The sequence below is a fragment of the Melopsittacus undulatus genome, chromosome 9 (assembly GCF_012275295.1).
Source record: "Melopsittacus undulatus isolate bMelUnd1 chromosome 9, bMelUnd1.mat.Z, whole genome shotgun sequence".
Lineage (NCBI taxonomy): Eukaryota > Metazoa > Chordata > Aves > Psittaciformes > Psittaculidae > Melopsittacus > Melopsittacus undulatus.
The window spans coordinates 18760644-18781845 of record NC_047535.1 but is presented as its reverse complement, the minus strand read 5'-3'; the positions used below and the strand labels follow the sequence as shown (position 1 = coordinate 18781845).

The following is a 21202-nucleotide window of genomic DNA, read 5'->3' as shown; positions in this document are numbered from 1 at the left end:
GGTCCGCGGGGGGAGCTGGTGGAAGTCTCCTCAGTTATGCACGGAAGCACCGAGTCCGGCTCGGCGGAGGACGGAGGGCAGCGGCCCGCAGCCAGGCGGCGCTCCCTGACGGGCCGGGGCCGCAGCCGCCCTGCTCTCGCCGGGCCCCTGAGGTGCTGGCGGGGCGCTGCGGAGAAGTTGCTGCGTGGCCGCGGTGCTCGCTGCGCGCTGCTGGGTGCTCGGTTTGGGCTTCACCTCCCGGGGCGCGACTCGAGCACCGCCGCTGTGGCTGTGGCCGATCGGCGGGTTCCGCTCCCCGGTACCGCTGCCGGGCAGAGCTGCCCTTCGCTTGTGGGACTGGGGCATAAAGTCCTGCACAGCCCCGGGAGGAGGGGGAGACGGGCGGACAGGTTCACGAACAGAAGCCTCCTCTCTGCGTTATAACTGTGGAAATTGGAGATTTCTGCCTCACGGTTGATACTTTGAATTTTTAAGTTCGTATGACGAGAGCTGGGAATTTTGTGTATAAAAATTAGCAAACAATGGTAAACTGCACACAGTGTGCTTTTCCCGGTCTGTTGATGATGTATGCGGTTTTGGCTTTCTTTTGTTATAAAAATTACATTAAGTAGGAAGAAAAAGCGAGATGCTGATAGCGATCTCTCTTTTCTTTCCCTTTCTTTTAACTGCGCCTTCTCTTGTGGGCCTGTGTGCGCTGTGCCGTCATCGGTAAACTTTTGCCAAGATCTTTGTTCGCTGATAATTAAACTGTGGATCTTTATAGTTACTGAAGACACTGTGCATGGGCTTCTTGAATAAAAGCAAAGATACCGGGGGAGAGGCTGGGGGAATGCGTAAAATTGCTTGGTCTCTATTTAATTTCCTTTGGTATAAATGCCAGCTGTCTTTCAAATATGACATTATTTTTCTTTCATGTCTGCTCCTAGGCTAAAACAATCTGTTTGAAGTTTTATGTGGAGATATATATAAGACTTAAGTAAAATTAACTATACAATACCCCTGAAGCAAAGGGAATATAACTTGCATGAAGTTTTGATTTTATTCTTTCTAGAGCACAGATCACTCTATTACAACATTTCTCTTTGTTCTTGTAGGAGGAAAAAAGGCTTTGATCTTATTAAGTATTTCCAGGCATATAGTAGATGGAAGTGCTGGTACTGTAGGAGAGCCTGGCTGGAAAATTGATAGCATGTGCCTGTTGTGGGTCAGAGGTGACCTTTATGAGCTTGAAGAGTTAGTAAATAGATGACAAATCATATGATGATCCTATATCATGTTGCTCAGGGTTTTATTTAAGTAACTTTTTTTTCCCCAAGCATCTCACTAGTCTTTAGCATTTTCTCTCCTAGGAATTCTGTAGGTTGGACTGAAGTACTGATTTAAATATACGGGAGGAGGATATGTGAAGCAGGGGGGATTGTTGTTTGTGTTACAGTTTATGAAGTGCACCTCTTGTGTTTGCCAGATCTTTGTATGAGCCTTTCCATAGTGAGTGAACAGTATATACCCTCATTTTGATGTCTTGCTGCTTCTACTTGTATTGTTTGACCTATTAGTAGATGGCAGTATGTACCTCGTTATTTTGGTTTGAGATTTTTATTTAGATTATTGTGTTAGATTTTGAGTGTTTACATTCCTTGTTACCTGCTGATGTGTATAAAAACTCATTTCTTTACACACAAAGCAAATAGGAAATGATTTGCAGAAAATGTGTGTGTGTCTGTCAGCTTCTTATGAAATTTTTTGTTCTTTTCAACTTCTTAAATTTGTAAGCCAGGAGAAAGCCTAATATTAAGTTAAAAGCCAAGTGTCCAATAGATGGTCCTATGTGCACTGGCACAGAAATTGAAAGCTTAAAAATTAAGTCAGGGGGGTTTACTATTAGAAGAGGTTCAATTTTTGTGATTTCAATGTGTTTTGTGAGGGAGACATGGAAGTGAATAATAGTGTTTTAATACATATCCCTTGCTAAGGAGTATAATTTTACCGTTATGTGTAATCTGTGTTATAAATAAATATATATATCAAGAGTCCTCCCCAAATAAAAAAGAAAAAAGGTTTTTATCTATTTTGTAAAGAAAATAAAGAACTTAAAAGATTTAGCCTGCATTTTTTTTTGTCCTTCACCTGTTGATATGTACAAAATATTCTCAGCTTATGGAGGCTAACGAAATTTTAATGTAAAGCTTTTTTTGAGAAAATTATTCTAGTTAAAAATGACATCTCCCTTGAAGTTCCACCTTTTCCCTTTCTTTCAAGAGCTCTGCTACAGACCCAAAAATCATCAAAAAACCCCCATTAAAAAAAAAAGCTTCAAAAATGTTCAGGGAGAAATAGGAGCACAAATTTAAATTGCACTTGATAAATTTTGATTTCATTCTTTTTTTTTAACAATAAATAAATGAACTTCATTCACTGAGGCCTTTCCATTTAAATTTTATAAAATGCAATAGCACCAAAAAAATACTTCAGTGATAGCAGTTTTGTATCTTCTTTGTGCTTAAGGAATAAAATACAGACTTTAAAGATTTCCACTCCTTTCAGTTCTTTTACAAGTGTAGAAATAAATTTGTTGTTTCCTGAATCTACTCTAGAATTATTTTTATATAGACTGCAATAACATATCAGTTATCACCAAAATAATTTTAAGGAATAAAATTGGTTATATATTATATCACCTATGATTACTATTTCTATGAGATTAAATTTGTGACTATATTACACATTATTTTTGTATTCTGTGCACTGAACAAGTACATTTGATATACTACTCTGTGTTTTTCTCAGCATAGGCTGAGATTTTGAGCCCTTTTCCAAGGTGGAGTTGCTGCATCTTTCATAGTAGATTTCTACAATGCCTTTTTGGAAAGGGATTAAAAAAAAAACCCAACATATATATATATATATATAATTTTGCATTTACACAATGTTTTGTGATTTTATTTTTTAATAGGCATTATTTTTGAGAATTTTCTCAAGAATTTGTAATCTAGAAGGCTGTTTATAAATGTGTGTATGTACATACAAATGGGCACATGCATATAAATGACTAAATACACACAGGTGTGAGTACAAATGCATGTACTTGGGTATTTTTTAGTGGAGAAAATGCATGTCTTGCAGCTGTAGATCTCAGTATTACAGCATAGAGAAACATGTTAATACTATTGCGCGATGCTTAAATGACACGGCTGCATGTCTGTCTGGAGCTGCTATGCAATAAATAATTACTAAGTCTTTTAACATCAGCGTAGAATGTTTTCAGTTTGTGAGTTTTGGAGCAGCCAGGTGCTAAAAAGAGCAATTCAATTCTGCTTTTATTAGTATCAGGCCAGTTAGTATAGAGGGAGAAAAGTACAATTAAAGCTGTTCTGTACCATATGCTGCCCACAGCAACTCAGACAAGGTCAATGCTAACATTTGTAAGTCCGGGCAAATATAAGATAATCTGGAAAATCTCTAGGGGCGCATGACTGGGGACATTGAATAAAGAGAGGCAGTAAACACTGGTCAGCTGGATTTCTTTCCCCCCCTGTTCCTCACAATTCTTTTTCACCTCCCTATCCCACTAAAAAAACTCCATGAGTTACAATGCATCAGCCCAAGAGAGTTTTCCCTTCTCCACTCCATTGCATTGAACTGCCAATCTGCTGAGCAGTGGTCCCACGCCAGAAGGGTGTCTTGTCTGCAACAAGCTTTATTGATGCTTTAAAGTGAAGGTTATGTCCCTTTCATTGGGCAAATGAGAACAGCAAGGGCTGGGATCAGGTGCTGTATTGGACAGATCTATATTTCTCAAAATGTGAGCACCAAAGAGGAGCAAACCCCTGTTTGCTCAGTGCGTTTGTTTTGATAATCATGTGCATACTGAAGTCTGTTTGCAGGAATATAATAGTTTCTGACGGCTTTACGGAAACTAAGAGTAGTGAGTTCAGAGGAGAGATTGCACTATCTTTTGCATGTTTATATCTATCATGCGTTTTCTGTGGTTAGTACTGGTGCTGGGGATTCCTACCACAGCTAGAACAGCCTTCTGAAATACAGGGAACAGGTGAAGAAACAGGCTGATGAGTTTCAGCTAATTTTATTTCCTTAAAATCTGAATTTAATCAGGGATTTCTAAAAACTTAGTTGTTAGTTAATAGACTAACAATTGCATGCTTTAATAACAGTGTAGTTTGAAGAGTAGGAGGAAGAGATTTTGCTTAGCAAATAAAATGCAAAAAGACTCTTCAAGCGCTATATACGTGGATGTATTTCTGGTGTTCCTGCTGCCTTACCTTCTCTTCCTCCGCTCTCTGCCTTACACTACAATTCAGAAAATAAAATCAAAAGAACAGACCAAAAGATTTCCATATACAGAATTTGGGATATTTTTGTAAGTTTACCTGTCACTTGTTAACATGACTTTAAAGTTGTCATACACTGGGGAAGAAGCTAGGCTGTGTGTCATTGCAGTTAGGTTCTGCATTTCAGAAATAGTCAAATAGGCATGTATAGCATGCCTAAACTGCATAAACATTTATTTAAGATGGAATTCAGTTTAGCTACTTCAGGGAGTTTGAATGTTAAAAATCATGGTTGGATTTGCAGACAAGACTGATGCTCTGCTCTTTCAAAGGAGAGTTGTTTTTTTTTTCATTCTGGGTGGTGAGAAGACCTTTTAAAATGTGCGAACCTTTACACCTGACATTGGAAATACAGAGTACGACTGAGGATGTGGTGTACTGATCATGTGGTGTACTGATCTCGTATACTGGGGCTCTTCATTTTATCATCTTGCTTGAGTATTAACTACATCAGAATTTACGGTGGTGGTTTTGGTTTTTGGTTAGGGTTTGGGGTTTTTTTTTGGCAGCTTCTGTCTCGCTGTAAAGAGGTGCATGGAAAACTATAGTTACTATTCTACATTCCTGAAGCTTTAGTAAACATGAAAGCAAGTTTCCTTTTCCCAGAGCTGCCTTTCAGCAGAATTAGCTTTTGCCACAAAACCTGCAGATAATACACTGTAAAATTTTGCCACATGTACAAATCATTCATCAGTGCACACTTGCTTAGTGCATGACTGATGCTGATGGAATGTAGATAGGCTACTTAGCAGAGTTTACAAGCTACAGAATAGGTTATCCATCTCTATTGGTTTCAGAAAATCCTCTGTCTCCAGCAGCTTGATAAATATTTTTTGGAACTTCCAAGTATTACTAATAACTAGGCTTAAATGAGTAACATAATTCCTAAATCCATAAACAGTATGTGTGATGGGAGCCCTGGTCTTGAGGTAGCATAAGTTCGTCATAAGGAAGGTTTGGTTGCTTTGTTGCTATTATTTATTCTGCTTTTAACATTAATATTAAACATTTATAAATATTTAAGAATTTGAAAAATATTACAGGAAAATTGCCTGAGAGGAAGTATGCCAACAGGAGGATTCAAAGAGTTGTATTTATCAAATGCATTTATAGAAGAAGACTTGGAAGTTTTACTTAGCATAAAATTCGGTAAACGCAGATCTTTAAATTAATGTTCATGTTATTGGCACTTGTGTTAGTAAACAGAAGCACACTGTCTAGTCCTTTGATGTGTTTTAGATACATTAGGTGCATGTAACTTTCATGATAGTGTTCATTATATATGTTAATAATCAGGGCAGATTTTGGAACTGGAATGATGCGTTTGTTTTGCTTAAACGTGATGCAGTACAGATAATGGCTCCTCAGCTCTGTTCTGAAGCCAGCTCCCACCACTACCCCTCAAAAAAATATCTTTGTTGTCATCCATTTCAGGGTGCAGAAGAGACAGACGTGGGACTTGGACTTGATGTCCTTTGTAACTCATTTGTCCTACTTCCCTCTGCGGAGGCTGCCTACCCTTCAGAAGCGCTGCAACATTAGGATTGATGTATATTCTAGCACAGCTCCAAGAAAGTCAAGTCCTCCACTTGATAAGTCATGTTAAAATCCAGTTTTGGTGTGAGTTTATAAGAAGGGAATTTCCCATTCATAATCAGAGAGTGTTTTGCTTGTCAGCATGGAGACACATCCGATGCCTTAGGGTGCAGTGCGTTTTAAGGGGATTAGAAGATGGGCTCCTCTTCTACCTTCTGGAGACAAGACTCTTCAAGGAGACTGCAGACAGACTGACCTTATGACAGTATTCCTCATCTTAGTGGGAATGTCAGCCAGGAAAAACTGGTTTGGTGCCTTCTGGATGTCAGTGTTATCAGTTTAATAGCTAAAAGAGGCTGTCTTGAGCAGCCACGTCATATTTATTACAGCCTTATTCAGCTGTTGCAGAAGAGAAAGCCCTTTAACTAGGACGCAGCCATGCGAGCTGCAGACCAGTACCACAGAGGCTGGGATCTGCTGGATTGGGCTCTGGGTGTGTGTGGGTGCTCAGAGCCAGCCCTCAAACTGCCTGTTACCTCGCTTCCTGGCTCAAAAATAAAACTTCAACTTTTTTTATACACTTTTTTATTTTAAGCCGGTGTTTTTCGCCACTCGGACTTCACGTTAATCTCAATAAATATTCTCCTTTGCTTTTGAATTGTTTGTAGTAACACAACATAAAAATGATGATTAGGTCATTAACCAGAAAAAACCTGGCGCTCATCTGCAGGTGATCAGATGACATCAGAGGCCTGGTTTTAATTTGTGGGTAGTTCTGATTGTAACTAAAAGAGACTTGCTCCTTTTGTGGAACTGGCTGACTATTTCCCCACATCTGGAGTTAATGAAGTCTTTGAGACCACATCAGTTGTGTTTTGCCGCAAGAACCCTTTGATCTGAAAAATGTAGACTGGCACAAGTGCAGCTTCATAACATTGCAGCTATGTTTTTTTGCAAGCTATAGTTAAGATACCAAAACAAGCAGAAACTATATAAAGTTATGTGTCTGTGCTAGGGCTTTCATGTAGCTGTTTGGAAGGGCCTCTTTTATGTTAATAGAATTCATAATATTTTTTTATGATGTTAATGGCTTGTACATATGTATCTAAGTGATACATTTGTAGGAGTTTTTCAGTTTTAATTTCCCTTTTGAGATGGTGTTCGTTCAGTTTTTATAAATCACCCAATTATGCAAAATGTTAAAATTTGTCTGAAGCTTGTATTTACAAATCTCACTGATAATGTTACAGTTTAAAAGCAATGCACTCCGTCACTGTAGGTGATTTCGCATTAATCAGCGTACATCTCCATGGAAGTGCTAAATGTCATAAAGCTTTGTTTCCACTGCTGTCCTGTGACAGTGATAGATTATCCATCAGCTATAGCATATGCTGCGTTATTCTGCACAACGGAGAACTTGTAAATTAAGCCCAGTTTTGCCTAATATGTTTGCAGTCTTATGAGTGCGAGTATTTACAATTTGACAGAGTGACATTTCTGTTAAAATATGTCGGAGGCATGGAATATACATGCATTCATCATATATAGTAAATACATATGTACTGTTAACATCACTTAGAACGTATTGTCATTCTGTCACTCAGGTTTGGTAAGCATCTCTTGTTTTACATTTATTCCATAAATTGAAAATTTGCAAGTAAAATATTGAACAGAAGCTTCCTGAAAGGCTTTCTTTCCTAAAAAAAAAAAAAAAAGAAAAAAAGAAAAAAATAATTTATTTTTATTTTTAAAAATATTAAAACAAAAAAAAAATTGTGTTCCACTTGAGTACTTTTTACCAAGTGCCCTTTTACCTGCTGCCATTCTCATTACATAGCTCATACCGACAGCTATGCCCTAACTTAATTCCTTGTGTCCTTGTCCCGATTCCATTGTACTTCAGTTTGAGAGATTGTATTGAAATTCTGTTGATGTAAAACGAGTCTAAGCGAGTGGTAAATCAGCCCCTCTGATATAGAAGAGCTCTGTCTGCAGGCACATGCCCAGCCATTTGTTCTGACAACAGCAGGCTAGAAAAGCATTTGGGAGTGGGGAGGAGGGGTATTGGTATGCAAATGGAAGCGGGACTTGCCCACTTCACTTTCTAAATATCCGTATCACAACAGTCACTCTCCGGGAGAACAATGGTTCCCTTTTAGGGAACTTACGGCTTTTTTGTTGGCCGGCTTGGTTTTCCTGGCCCTTCTCTTGCTTGGTAAACAACATCCCAGAAGGACGAGGGAGAGATGTGAATGTTGGAGAAACGTTTGTGCCTAGAGATGCGCAGGAAGGGACAGAAGTAATCACTTCTTATTTTAGGATTGTAGGGCATAGTGCACTCCATAGGTTGCATTATGTATGCTTTGAAGTTTTAAAATTACTCTTAATGTATGTGTTTATGAAGATTTATATATTTACAAGCGAGGTGAATGATAAAGTGAAAAAATACCTCTTTTTTTATGTGGTAGCAAAAAGGCGCTCTTGTTTCAGGGTTACATTTTGATGCTCTTTGCTACATTATTTGTTAATTTGCCCTTTTTTTGTTGTAAAATTTTTCTTTTAGCATGCACTGGTCATACTGCAGTGTTCAGTGTATTGACTGGTGTGATGACATAGCGTTGTGTAGAACAACTAATGTTATGGGTCAAGTCCTTGAGTCTGTGAATACTGGCTTTGTTGATTTGCCTTATTCCTGAATATACTTTGTGTTTCTTCCTAGAGTCCCTGCAGTGAAAGACTTCTAATGGTTACATTTATTTGGCATCTTAGAACGTTTAGCCTGTTCAGATAATTTGTTGCTTGCAAGTTGAGTGGTTGTTCCAATGTGAAGTTATGCTGAAAAAAAGAACGAGGCTGGTTTTCTTTAATGCTAGGCCAGTGTGAAAATAACATGCTGGATGTTGCAGTTTTAAAATGTGTCCTTAGGACTGGCATTACTTATACTTTTGATGACTCTACAAAGGTGTGGAAGTTTCTAAAAGTATGATACAATGGTTGCATTAAAACCTTTGTCACTGGATGTTCTTTTTGTTTCTGACTGTTGGGATGCCAGCTAATTAAATATTCAAACGGGCATACAGTTGTTTTAAAATAAAATTTGTTTGGGGCCCAGTTGTTTTATCTTGCTTTTTTTATCTTGAGCAACAAGTCTGTGCGAGTCAGGCACTTAGAAAGAAAAATCAGCATTCAGGCTTTTATCAGGCCACCTGGCTGAGTTGGCACACCAGAAAGTGTGTTGTTAGGATCATTCTACTGTAGTTCCTCTGTACTGTGGCAACTTGCTAAAAAGCAAATAAAACAAGGGCAACAAATGCTGCAGCTTGCTACACTGTTCTTTTTTTATGTGTGCTTTCTCTCTGTGGCTGTATGCTGTTATGGGTTTTTGTAATGTACGACAACCAGATACTACTAACCTGCTTTTATTGCTCTCCAATATTTAGGTGTATGCACCGTCCCCGAGTTCTGATGATTTCAACAGAGAATCTCCAAGTTACCCATCTCCAAAGCCACCGAGCAGTATGTTTGCTAGCACTTTCTTTATGCAAGGTGGGTAAAATGACTGTAAATATATGGGCAGATGTCACTTGTCTTTCGAGTAGACATCTGCAGTCAGGCACTGCAGTACTGAATGAATGAGGAAGTGTAAAGGTAACGTTGTGCGAGAGTCTATCAATAAGTTTTATATACGTCTAAAACAGTTAAATGAAGGGAGCTGTCTGTTGATTTAAAGTTCTTCTCATGACGTTAATTGCTGACTGAAATTTAAGGGGATTATACACCAGGCCAGATGGAGAGAATCCGCCATCCTTTGATTTGTAGGGGCTTCAGAGCAGCACACTGGAGTGATGGAGAAAAATGAGGTGGGGGCTTTTTGGTCGCTTTGGAATTTGACTGTACAATATCAACTAACAGTCTTAAGTTCTCAAATGTTTGTATATCCAGCATGCCAAAAAAAAGGAGTTTGCATTGAACAAAGCGAGAGCGGAATTCATTTCCTTGGCCTCACGTCATGCAGTTAGCTCGTACTGGAGTCTGATGAGGTTTTGGAGCATATTGAAAGCATAGTCTGTCAATACGGGAATTTACAGAGCACTTCAGTTTGTGCTGCAGAAGGAAAACTGCATCGACACACGGGTTTAAGGCTTATGTAATGCAGTCATTTCCGTGACTTCAGTGTGCTATTATGAAATGTTTTTGTGTTTTTATGGTATGGAGGTATTTTAGACTATAAATTGCTTATTTTAGGTGAATGGCTGTTTTGCACTGTATGTGCATGATGAGCTCTGCTCAGCCAAACATCTCCCCCCTCCACCCCCTTTCTTATTTCTTTCAGACTGGAATTTTTATCAAGCCTCTAGATATAAATGTCACCTTACTGAAGGTCTGTGTAATTAGCACAAGTACTTGGTATTTTCTCAGCTGTGCTTGGATTGTGTTTCAGCTATAAAAGCCTCTGTTGGGTTTGGTTCTTTATTTTTTTTTTTATAAATTCAGCAACAGTTTGGTGGCATGAAAATAGGAACCACCGGATGAACTGGTCACCATTTCCCAGCTGCTGTTTGTTTGAGTAGCTGAGTTTTGTCTGCTCCTAAACTACTGGTGTAAAGGGAAGTAGCACTCAGTTAACTTCTTCATTCAACATGGGGTTTTTATTTTCTTTTTTATCAAAAAAAAGATGGGACCCACAATTCTTCTGACCTCTGGAGTTCATCCAATGGCATGAGCCAGCCCGGCTACGGTGGGATGCTGGGAGGCTCCTCTTCCCACATGTCCCAGTCCGGCAGTTACGGCAGCCTGCACACACACGACCGTTTGGTAAGACACGTAGCACAGATTCGTGTATTTGTATACAGAGAGCTGACTTACAGGAATTAATTTCTTGCTGCTCTTGTGTGTCACTTAAAAACCCAGTTGTCAGAAATCACAGACTTCCTATATTAGATTTATGTCCTTTTATTTGTCTGTTGTATAAATAAATATCTGTGGCTATATAGTGGTGTGTTCAGAGGATGGATGAGACACTTTCTTTAGTAAGGCACTGGGTGTTGTGTGTTTGATATCTTAAAGTACCAACATTTATTTAAAGACAAACTTAATGTCTTATGTCTGTTTCTCTTCTCTCTAGAGCTATCCCCCACATTCAGTCTCACCTACAGATATAAATGCCAGTCTTCCTCCAATGTCTAGCTTCCATCGTGGCAGTACCAGCGGTTCACCTTATGTAGCTGCCTCACACACTCCACCTGTCAATGGATCAGATACTATTCTGGGTAAAAAGTTCTTCTTGCCTTTTTTTTTTGTTGTTGTTGTTGTTGTTTTTGTTTAAGTTTTTGGGTTTGTTGGCTTGGTTTTTTTTGGTTGGTTGGTTTGGATTTTGTTTTTTGTTTGTTTCAATTTTATGAGAAAATGCAGTTTGGGGCTGCATGACATGTAGAATTTGTAAGCTTTAATTTATAGGATGCATGTAAATCAGGGATACTGCACCACTGTGACGTTTCTGTCCTCAGTATGGCTGAGATGAGGCAAATTGTGCAGTTAGCTTAAGACTTACTAGCTTGTTTGCTTTCACAGCCAAGCGTATTCCCAGGAGATCGTATCTCTCTGACTTTACAGCAGTTATCCTTCCATAGTTTGCTATATGTACTGTTCATGTAGGTAGTTCTGGTGTTGCGGTTTTCAGAGCTGCTGCATCACCGAAGTACTGTGCTGGAGAAAGGCAGGAAGGCTGTTTCTTTGGGGAGCTTGATAAACTGCATTGTAAATTCCTCTCTTAACTGATTCAGACGTTACTGGGTAGCCAGGATGGTGGCTGATTTAGTCTCTTCTGTGCTTACTTAGCACAAAATAAAGGATGATCCATCCATTCCTTGCACGTATTTGCACATCTTAAGATACAGATGTAGAAATTAACTGCTTGTACATGCCCCTTGTCAGTTTGATATGATTTGCATAGTTTCATTTTAAGTAAGCAAAGTTTAGTTAGAGTGACTATATTGGATTTGATTTGGGAAGTTTTACACTTGGGTCTTTTAAACAGAATGCAGTTAATGAATCTGCATGGGAAATTCAGGCTAGAAAATCCAAGTTTGCCCCAAACTTGAAGCAGCAAGTGTTGCATGATTTGGCTTTCTGGTGTGAATGGCTTACATTTACATTAAATAAACACTTTTTTTTCCATTAGAAATTGATAATTGGAGAAAGGAGATTCACTTTTAAAGGGTCTGTTTCCTGCAGTAAAGCAGAGATTTTGCAGGATTCAGGCCCTTTCTGGGTTTGCAATTGGCAGGGCTTCAAACTGCCTCTCGGCTTAATGGTGTGTGGAGCAAAAGGGCATGCAAAGCTGCTGACATGCAACTGAGAGCAGGAGTGACGGAAAGCTTGGTGGATAAGAGCTTTTCAGGGATTTTCTAAAATAAAGATGAGAGTACAACACGGGGAATTAGAGCGGGGGAGCAGGGAGACACAAGGAACTATTCAGTGAATTTGGCTTTAAGAACTAATGAAATGTGCAGCACTTCAGTGAGAACAGTTTAGAAATCAGCTGCAATGATACAATTTTATTTCATTAAAATTAGCCTGTAGTCCTAGAAAATAATTTTAGTCTGTTTTCTAACTGCTTTCCCTTGCTGGTGCTGAAGTTATTGCGGTGATACCATGTGTGACTTGAAAGAGGAGATCATCTCAATTTAAATCTAATTGTTTTAATTAAATTTTTAAGTATAATGCGAGCTGATTCTGTTGACAGTGACTTCCTCAGAATATCCATTTCAAAAGTGGTTGCTCAACTGTACATGATGAATAAAATCATATATAAGATTTCGGCTTTAAAAATAAGTGTTGGGTTTGTTTTCCACCTTACAGGAAACAGAGGAAATGGTGCTGGAAGCTCACAGACAGGTGATGCCCTCGGGAAGGCATTGGCATCTGTAAGTAGCAGTTCGAATATTCAGATCTGAGAATCACATTTTGATCATTGCATCCATTATTTCATTCCTTTTCTGATACCAAATCAGGAGTTTCATGTACAAAGTTAGAATAATACACTGTGATGTAATGTCATATAATAGATAAATGCATAAAAAAAACAAGTAGGAGACTCATTCAGTCTTTTTAGGTGATCAAAAACTTTGGGGCAGACCGAGTTCAGAAAGCTGTTCAGACAAAGGAAAAGACAATCCTGACGAGCTTGGGGGTTGACTGGTTGTTTTGGTTTTTTTCCTTCCCTGTAGTGTTGAGCTAAAGTCAAACATTTTTAACATTACTCTTAGAACAGATCCTGCCTCAAGGTTAAAAATGTTTTCTCAGTGGCTTTATTAAACTGAGTGGGTTTGAATGCTGTGTTGTACAGCTGTGATTTATGGAGCAGCTTTTAAAATGCTATATATGCATAAAGTTTAAACTCTTCATTCTTGCTACAATAATGTAGATAATGTAAAATATTGCAGGTACCTTTAGTCTATCATAAGCTTTGTGTGTGCACCCATATAGCAGTTATTTTTGCATTAATACAATCAGATGTACGTTTTATGAAGTGGTAGTTGATTCAGTATAGCAGCAATTTCAGTTAGGAGTGCTGCTGGGGGACCACTTTGTATTTCTGCTACATAGCGAATAGGGTGACTAGGTCTGATTTAAAAGATAGAAATGACTACTTCGCAGCCCCAAAACACCATTCCTGGGTTGGATTCTGCATCTGTTACCTCCTATCAGTGAATGCAGATGCGCATATTTGTGCAGATCCTGTTTCCCCTGCATCCCTCAGAGGGTCATATGTTAAAGGATTACCAGATCTGATAATGTCTGTAATGTCCAAATTGGGTAGAAGAACTCTGACCTACTGGCTTTGAGGAGAAAAACATTGTCCCTGTTGCTTTTGGAGATTCAGCAAGCAGATAACAATTCACGAGCCCAGAGGGCAGTTAACACTCTTTTTTTGTCTGTTTGAGACCTGTCAGAAAGGAACTGGGATCATTTTGACTCCTAGAAATAGCGATGCTTACATACTTCAGGCTGTTCCTTACTCTGCAGATGTATTAGGATGTCTGCTGTGCTGTTCTGCAGCTTGACCAAAATTTCTGTTGCTAGTCTGACATGCTGGCCCGTTAGAGCTGCAGGACTTTGACATTTTCCACTGCTCTTCTTTTATAAGTTATTTTCTCATCCTTTCAGGTATTTTTTCCCAAGTCACTAGCCGAGAAAGCGAGGCTGATGTTGTGAGGAAAAACTCTAAATATATTGCGAGTGGAAGTCAGGGCAGAAATGTTTAATCTAACTGGTGGGTGGGCTCTGGTTGTCATAGAAACTTGTTTCTGTCATCTCGTGTTGTTGCTTGGCAGGAGCAGCCAGGTCATTCCATAAATCATTTCTGTCATAGCTGATGGTGATGCATTCCATCTGCTCTATCACTGCATGCCATAGTCTGCACACTTCAAATCCCTCGCCTCATCCATCTGCTTCCCCCGCACCCCACAACACACGCGCACCCAGCACACTTCTTGCGCTTGTTCAGCGAGGAGCACCGCTTGGCTGTGGAGAGCGGGGAGGTGCTCTCTGCTGCAGGTGAAGCTGGCACTGATGAATTTTGATAGCCAGTAAAACAAGAATATTTTTTCTGTTTGATCAAAGTTTCATTTAAATACTGTGATTGTCTTTTTAGTGTTTATTTTTGCCTCCCCCAAGACAACAGTACGTGCCTTTCTGGTGGGGTTTTAACTGCTACTGCTGCAACTGTTGAGAGGAATTTTTAGTTCTAAAATTCTGTTGATGTACATCTCACAATAGGCCTTTCATGTGCGAAACATCAGAGGATATGACATTTGTTCTTCAGTTTAGGTATTAAAGACCATACAGAATAGTATGTGATTAAACATGTAAGGCCAGATAATACATTTGCAAAGGTTCTTTTATTTTAGGTTTAAGCCTGGATAATTGTGGTCTTAATCTCAGGGTAGGCAAGAAAGAGAATTGTACATGAAAGTATTTACACAAAGTTCCCAAAGCCCTGTGGATTACGCATTAGTTTGGATAATGAACTAGTATAGATAGAAAGAAAAGAAAATCTGGGTATTCGTGCCATTTCTAATGTGTTTCCCTGAACATTTGCCAAACAATAACCCTTTAAGATTGTGCCCATGGAGGGTTATATGGCAGGAGAAACATCTGGTTTATTTCATTGCCTAATGCCAAATCAAAACACTTGGTCTTTAATTTAGAGGAGATCAAACAGGAGAACTGTTTAACTTTGTTGATTATATCAGACCTCTTTGTGATAACTTACATTTTGATTCCTACCTCAGAACTAGGGTAAAGGCCTTTGTACGGTCTCAGTAGTTAAATAGCCACTGGTCCCCTCACAAAAGAAAAGAAAATGTGGGGAAGTTGACTTCTAAAAGTAATTCATGAATTAAGTTTCTTTGTTGCTTTAGACTCAATAACATTAGCATAACAAAGCCTAACTGAAATGTACACTGTAGTGTTTAAAAAATTGGACTAACAGCTCCGAGGTTTGGCTCTGCAGGCTCTCAATTGTGCAGCTTTTGTCTAAGAGCCTTTTCATTAGACCCTGGCATATTGGCATCCTGCTGATTGGAATGGACCATGACTGATAGGAGGAGGAGTCTCATTTGTTGCAGTAAAATGAGTCATGTTACCGTTTAAGCCTGGCAGAAGGTGTCAGGGTTGTTCATCATTGGTCATTTAACAGCACAGCGGCCAGTGACTGAATGCAGAATGAATTCTGATCTCGTGTCTTAGTTGTGGCTTTGGTATAATGGAGGTTTTCCCTCATACAAAATCAGCAGGTAGAGCAGTGGAAAACAGTTTCAAAGGAAACTTTGTGGCCTTTGTTCTGATATAATTTTTTCTGTATCTTACCTGCCTGGAACTCTGCAGTTCCCATACTGATACCCAAGATTTATTTCTATGCTCATATGCAATGCATTAATTTCCTACAGTGGTCTGAGGTGGTTTATTCTTTTAAATATACTTACCTCCTAGCATATATTAAATGGAGAAGGTATTTCCAATAGGGAACTGATGGTGTTTTCTAATGGGAAAGTGTGATAAACCAAGAAGGAGCATGTGGTCTCTCAGGTCCTAGTTTTGTCAGTTCAAAAAATACAATATGCAACTTAACCAAGTCCCAGTTTATTGTCAGCTAAATGCTGAAATGTCATATTGTCTGTGAGAAGAGACATCAACCACACTGCCAGTGAAGACTTTTTTTAACTGCCATCTGATGACTAACAAATCCTGGTCTCTGCTCAAGCAAAACAGGTTTGAACTGGTGACCTGTAAAAATATGTTCTAAAGTCCATAGTCAGCCCCTAAACTGATTCAGTTGCCCTCACAAAATTAATTTTCCAAGAATCTTAGAATTCTAAGTTTTAATTAAAGCTTTAAGCATTATGTCTTCTGTTTTTATTAAGGCTTTTTAATTACATTAATAGCAAGGAATGGATTGTTGCAAGTTGAGGTTTGGTATCTCAAGGGAGCAACTGATACAGAAATAAGAGGGAAAATCTGTGCACACTGCAATACAATAGGAAGAGCAAAAAAATTTCAGATGGTTCTCATTTGGTAGGTACGTAACTAGGGCTGAATGTTTTCTTGGTATTTTTCTCTTGTGAAGGCTTAATTTCTAGAAGATAACGTGTTGACTGCTAAAATCTTTTCTCTCTGTAAAATTGGGGAAGTCATTATTTCTTCACATTTTCCTGAAGTTTTGTTTGTTATAATTATCTTTGTGCTGTTAACTCTTATGTATATTGTTCTCCTTCAGTGACAACAAGGCTGTAATTTCTGCTGCTGTTGAAGTAGAAGGAAGATCAGTTACACTCGTGTTGCTATCAAATACAGGCTGTGCTTATTTTGACAGCTGCTTGAAAATGAAAGTTCTCTGGACATTTTTAGAGGCTTGAGTGTGATAAAGCAGAGCTGTGATTGAAGGATGAAATTGGGGTTTTTATCAATCTAGCATCATGAATGACAATTAAAAGCATGAAAAGGAATCCTAATAGCTATTTTCTTTAGTGAATATTATGGCATGTATTGATACACAATCTCTTTTGTCTGTTGTTAGATTTATTCTCCTGATCATACCAGCAGTAGTTTCCCATCGAATCCGTCAACACCAGTTGGATCACCATCGCCTCTTACAGGTAGAGAATAGCCATTTGTCAGTAACTCATTTGTTGTTTTGAAAGCCTCCTGTTTGGAATCGCAGTGAAATCAGCAGTTAGATTCCTTGCAAAATTACTTCTGCATTTAGTTTATATTTCCGTTGTACTGAATCCAGATTTAGAAATCCAGATTCTTAGCTGGTTTGTTACGAGCATTCACTTAAATCCTGGTGACAGGCTTTTAAAATTAGCTTCTTAAAATAATCTTTGACAACACTGACCACATACAACCACAGCTATAAAGATGTCTGTACAGATCTGTACTATCGGATAGAATTAAGAGTGATTTGGTTGGTTTTGTTGGGTTTTTTAAAGCTATATGCTAAAATTCTGTGGCAGCTTTCAGTGACAAACACAACAGATGTGTGTTCCCTCTAATGAAAATATAGCAGCTATGAGAGTATCCAGTTTTTACACAGGATAGCTTTTCATTCGTATCTCATGAATGCTTTCATTCTATGGGAGAAGAATTTCTGGCATTTTTCAAAATAAATGCTCTATATTGCAGCCACCTCTGTCACCTGTGCTTTGTGTGTTTGTAGTGTGAATGTGGGAAGGAGCATTCCAGTGTGGAGATGAACTGTGGGCAGCTGCCTACAGCTATTAGTGGGTAGTGCAGCTTTCACAGACACTGTGGCCTCAGCTGTCTAGTAAAAGTTGAACAGCTGTTCTCCATATAGAGAGGGCTGTGAAAGCGCCATTGAGTTAAATTTGTTGTTTAACAAAGAACTAGAATTACAAGCAAGATGATGTAACTTTAACCTGTTCTTTCCTATAGTGCAATTAGTTAAATTATTTAACGTTTATACAACAGTCTGTTTTCCCTTTCTCTGTTGTTTAATATATTCCTGCAGGCTCCAGGCCATTGGTCACTTTTTGCAGTAGTGTTTAGATTTTTTTATTAAAAAAACCCCCAAATTAACTTGCAGTGAAAGGTGCACAGAATGAGCTTGGCTGGACACTTCCGTAATCTAGAGCAATAATTTGTTAAAGTTATGGCACATAAAATGCAGCCATGGACATATGTAAGTGAATATACAGACTACATGCAGTGTCACTCAGAAAACTTTCATCATTCATACTTGACTTATGTTTAATGGACACTGCTCTGGTTTTCTATGGTCTTAATGGATTACTGAATATCTGACATGGTATACCTGAGCAGCTGCTTTGAGCATTTCTATAACTGAAAATTCCGTGTTGAATTGAGTGAGGATGGGCTTAATGGGCTTTTTGATGCAGTGATTGCAGTTGACAAAAAATGTTTTGTGTATCCTTGTTGTACTGAAAAGGTAGATCAGACTAGAAAATTGCTACTGCTTTCTTTTTAACATCAAAGCAAATACTGAAAATACTTTGTGGCTGGAAGAAAAGTTCTGACATTTCAAAGTATTTAAATTTTAAAGATTCCAACTGGAGTTCCCTGAGCAGATACTACATCTGATTTTGTAAGTGTGAAAGCGCCAGCTAATTCCTGGGTTTAGAACACAAATTTGAGGTCCCTGAAATGTGAAGCTTCCCTTTGCCATTGATGCCTTTGTCTGTTGGAACCTGTATCAAATGTAAAACTCTCCAAAATTTGCATTTTAATTTGTGTTCATTATTCTGGATTCTGATGGCTAAGACAGTAGTATATGTAAGCAAATAACTCTGAAATCCTTCTTAGACACAAACTTAGCATCTGCTTTACGATTATACCCTCCCACCCCCTTTAATTTCAGTGATACAGAATTTATCAAGCCTTTGGTAAATTGCTGCAGTAGTTAATTACCTTCATTTATGAATCTGGACTTTTATCTTTATTCCCAGATGAGTCACTGAGAACACAGTGAAGCACAATGTAAAGTAATTACTACTACATTTATGGCTGTTGATACTCCTGGTAGCCATTTTCTGTCCTGACCCAAAAAGTTATTGCAGATAACACAAATGTTTTATGTACACTAAAATAATATGCTTTGCAGCATTTTAGCCTTCATTGTGATTTTCCTCTTTTTGCAGTTAGTTCTTTGTTTATCTAGCATTCTTATTATAGGTTTGAGTGAGTCATAACTTGCATATCCTTTAATTGTAAATTACAGTAGGAGTACTCTGCCATTTAAAGCATTGAGAGATGATAGCTTCATGACACACGTAGATAAACTCGTATTTGACCATTTGGCTGTTACATTACTGAATAAGGGTAATGACATTTTTTAATTAATTTAAGTAAAAGCTTTGAGAACATCATGATGAAAACCCCCAAGTACTGTGAGACAATAGCATGTCTCATCTTCCCTGCCCTCATTTAATTTCTAATTTTACATAAACATGCCCAGAGCTTAGCTTCTTGCATAGTTTCAATGGTTCTGTATACATATGTGAAGTATATATATGAATCTGAACAGTGGGAACCTTGGTATTGTAAGAATCCTCCTCCCAGGATCAGAAGTATTCAGAAGGTTTCAGTTGGTTCTGAGGGTACAAAACCAGCCCTCTGTGGACTCTGATGCCCAGTGTGTGTTTGAAAGGAGAGCCAGAGGATTAGTGTTGGTAGTAGAAGAACAATACTGGAGTGATTACTATTGATGACCCCTGTAAATCCTAACACTTGCCTAGCTTATTTGTATTTTCATGCTGCTATGTTGGTGCTGCACTAAAAGCTGCAGTTGTTAATTGCAGGGCTTGTGGTGCCAGGATGCTTTCTAATATAATTGGTGGATTTCGTGCACAAACTTCTAGGAGGGGGAGTGGAATGAGGAAGGCAGGAAATCAGTGCCATCTGGCAACCTGTGCAGACATGGAGATGGAGTATGCCATCGTGCAGAAAGAGCACCAGCATTACTAGAGGTGTGATTAAAAACTGCAGGTTGCAGTTGGGTGGTTGGTATGAGAGGAGTTTAGTATTACCCTCCCCCCCCTTTATTTTTTTTAGTTCCTTTGTGAGAAGTCCCACTCAAGTGTTCTGGGCTTACACTAAGGAAATAATAACCTTTTCCTATTAAAAAAGCTCCCCAGCGAACTCATGAGACAAGGTGAACAGGCATTGAGCCTTTGCTTTCTTTTCTTAGCTGGTTGCCTTTCTGTTTGCCAGCTCATGCTTTACTGTAGGAAGTAGCGCATTCACTAAAAGCCCTGACTATGGTCTTGTCTTTAAAAATGGAGTTTTGACCAGATAAAAAGCTGGACCTTACAGTGAGCCAGAATATTCTGAAGTTGTTCCATTAATGCTTTACAAAAATAAGTGAGACTCCAAGCGTCATTCCAAAGTTCAGGAACGACAGTAATGCGGGGGGAAAGACTACAGATCCAGACCCAGAGTAGTCATGTGAAGTGAAAATTGATAATTATAAACTTGCTCACTGATGTTGTTGTATTTTAAAGGAGAATTCCAGCACAGTTATAGCAGCTCTGGGCTGCTATGAAACTGGAGATGGTTTATTTTTTTTTAATTAGAAAGGAAATATTTAGGTATTTTAATAGCTATGCAAGCTGTACTCTTTTTGTTATATAAACCCCTTTCTTTGAGAGGTAACTACTTGCAGCTCTCCGAACAAAGGAACTGTAATGTTATTAAACCTTTTCCCAGTTTTCCAGATGTACAGCTCTGGCTGTTATTGAAAGAACAAGCCCACAGGCTCTTCCTTTAATGAGCTGCTTTGGATTGTACGTCCATAATTTATTAATGTAATTGCTTTATTATTACATTTGTATGGCTGAAAGGAAGCTGTCTCTAATGACCATAGAATTTTGTGTAGTATCTTTATAAAAGATGTGTTATTAGTTGGTGAGAAAAATACATGTTGACTACTTCAGGCTTTGTTTTAAAAGTACTTCTTTATTAGCATTTCACATCTAATTATTTTTAATTTTTGCATGGTAATTAGGTATATTTATGTCGGAGGAGAATGGATATGGATCTGAATTTGCACTGTATAGGTAGTATGGATGTAATTGACAATTTCTTGCAGTCGGTATTCTTTAACTGCCAATTTATGTGCAGTATATCTGAAATCACAAATGGAGATTACTTGGGTGTATTTTTACTCTTCTAAACTAGAAATGCATTATAATCTAAAATGGTATCGTGAAATGAGGTAAGATAAGTCCTTTTGATCTAGTTTTAAGTTTTCTCATTTAGTAAAGAGGTGTCATAAA

General features: G+C 38.4%; 1 protein-coding gene across 10 annotated transcripts in view; it reads left to right on the top strand.

Annotated features, from left to right (window-relative positions):
• Window positions 1–21202, top strand: part of TCF12 (transcription factor 12) — a 166402-nt gene that overhangs the window by 126944 nt on the left and 18256 nt on the right. For 9 of the 10 annotated variants that reach the window (XM_034066284.1, XM_034066288.1, XM_034066283.1 and 6 more), the window contains 5 exons: window positions 9326–9431; window positions 10561–10700; window positions 11011–11155; window positions 12747–12811; window positions 16966–17044. In XM_034066284.1, coding sequence (XP_033922175.1) covers window positions 9326–9431; window positions 10561–10700; window positions 11011–11155; window positions 12747–12811; window positions 16966–17044 — 535 coding nt within the window. Of the gene's footprint in view, window positions 1–8164; window positions 8185–9325; window positions 9432–10560; window positions 10701–11010; window positions 11156–12746; window positions 12812–16965; window positions 17045–21202 lie in introns of those variants that run through there. The other variant, XM_031046149.1, reaches the window with a different exon arrangement.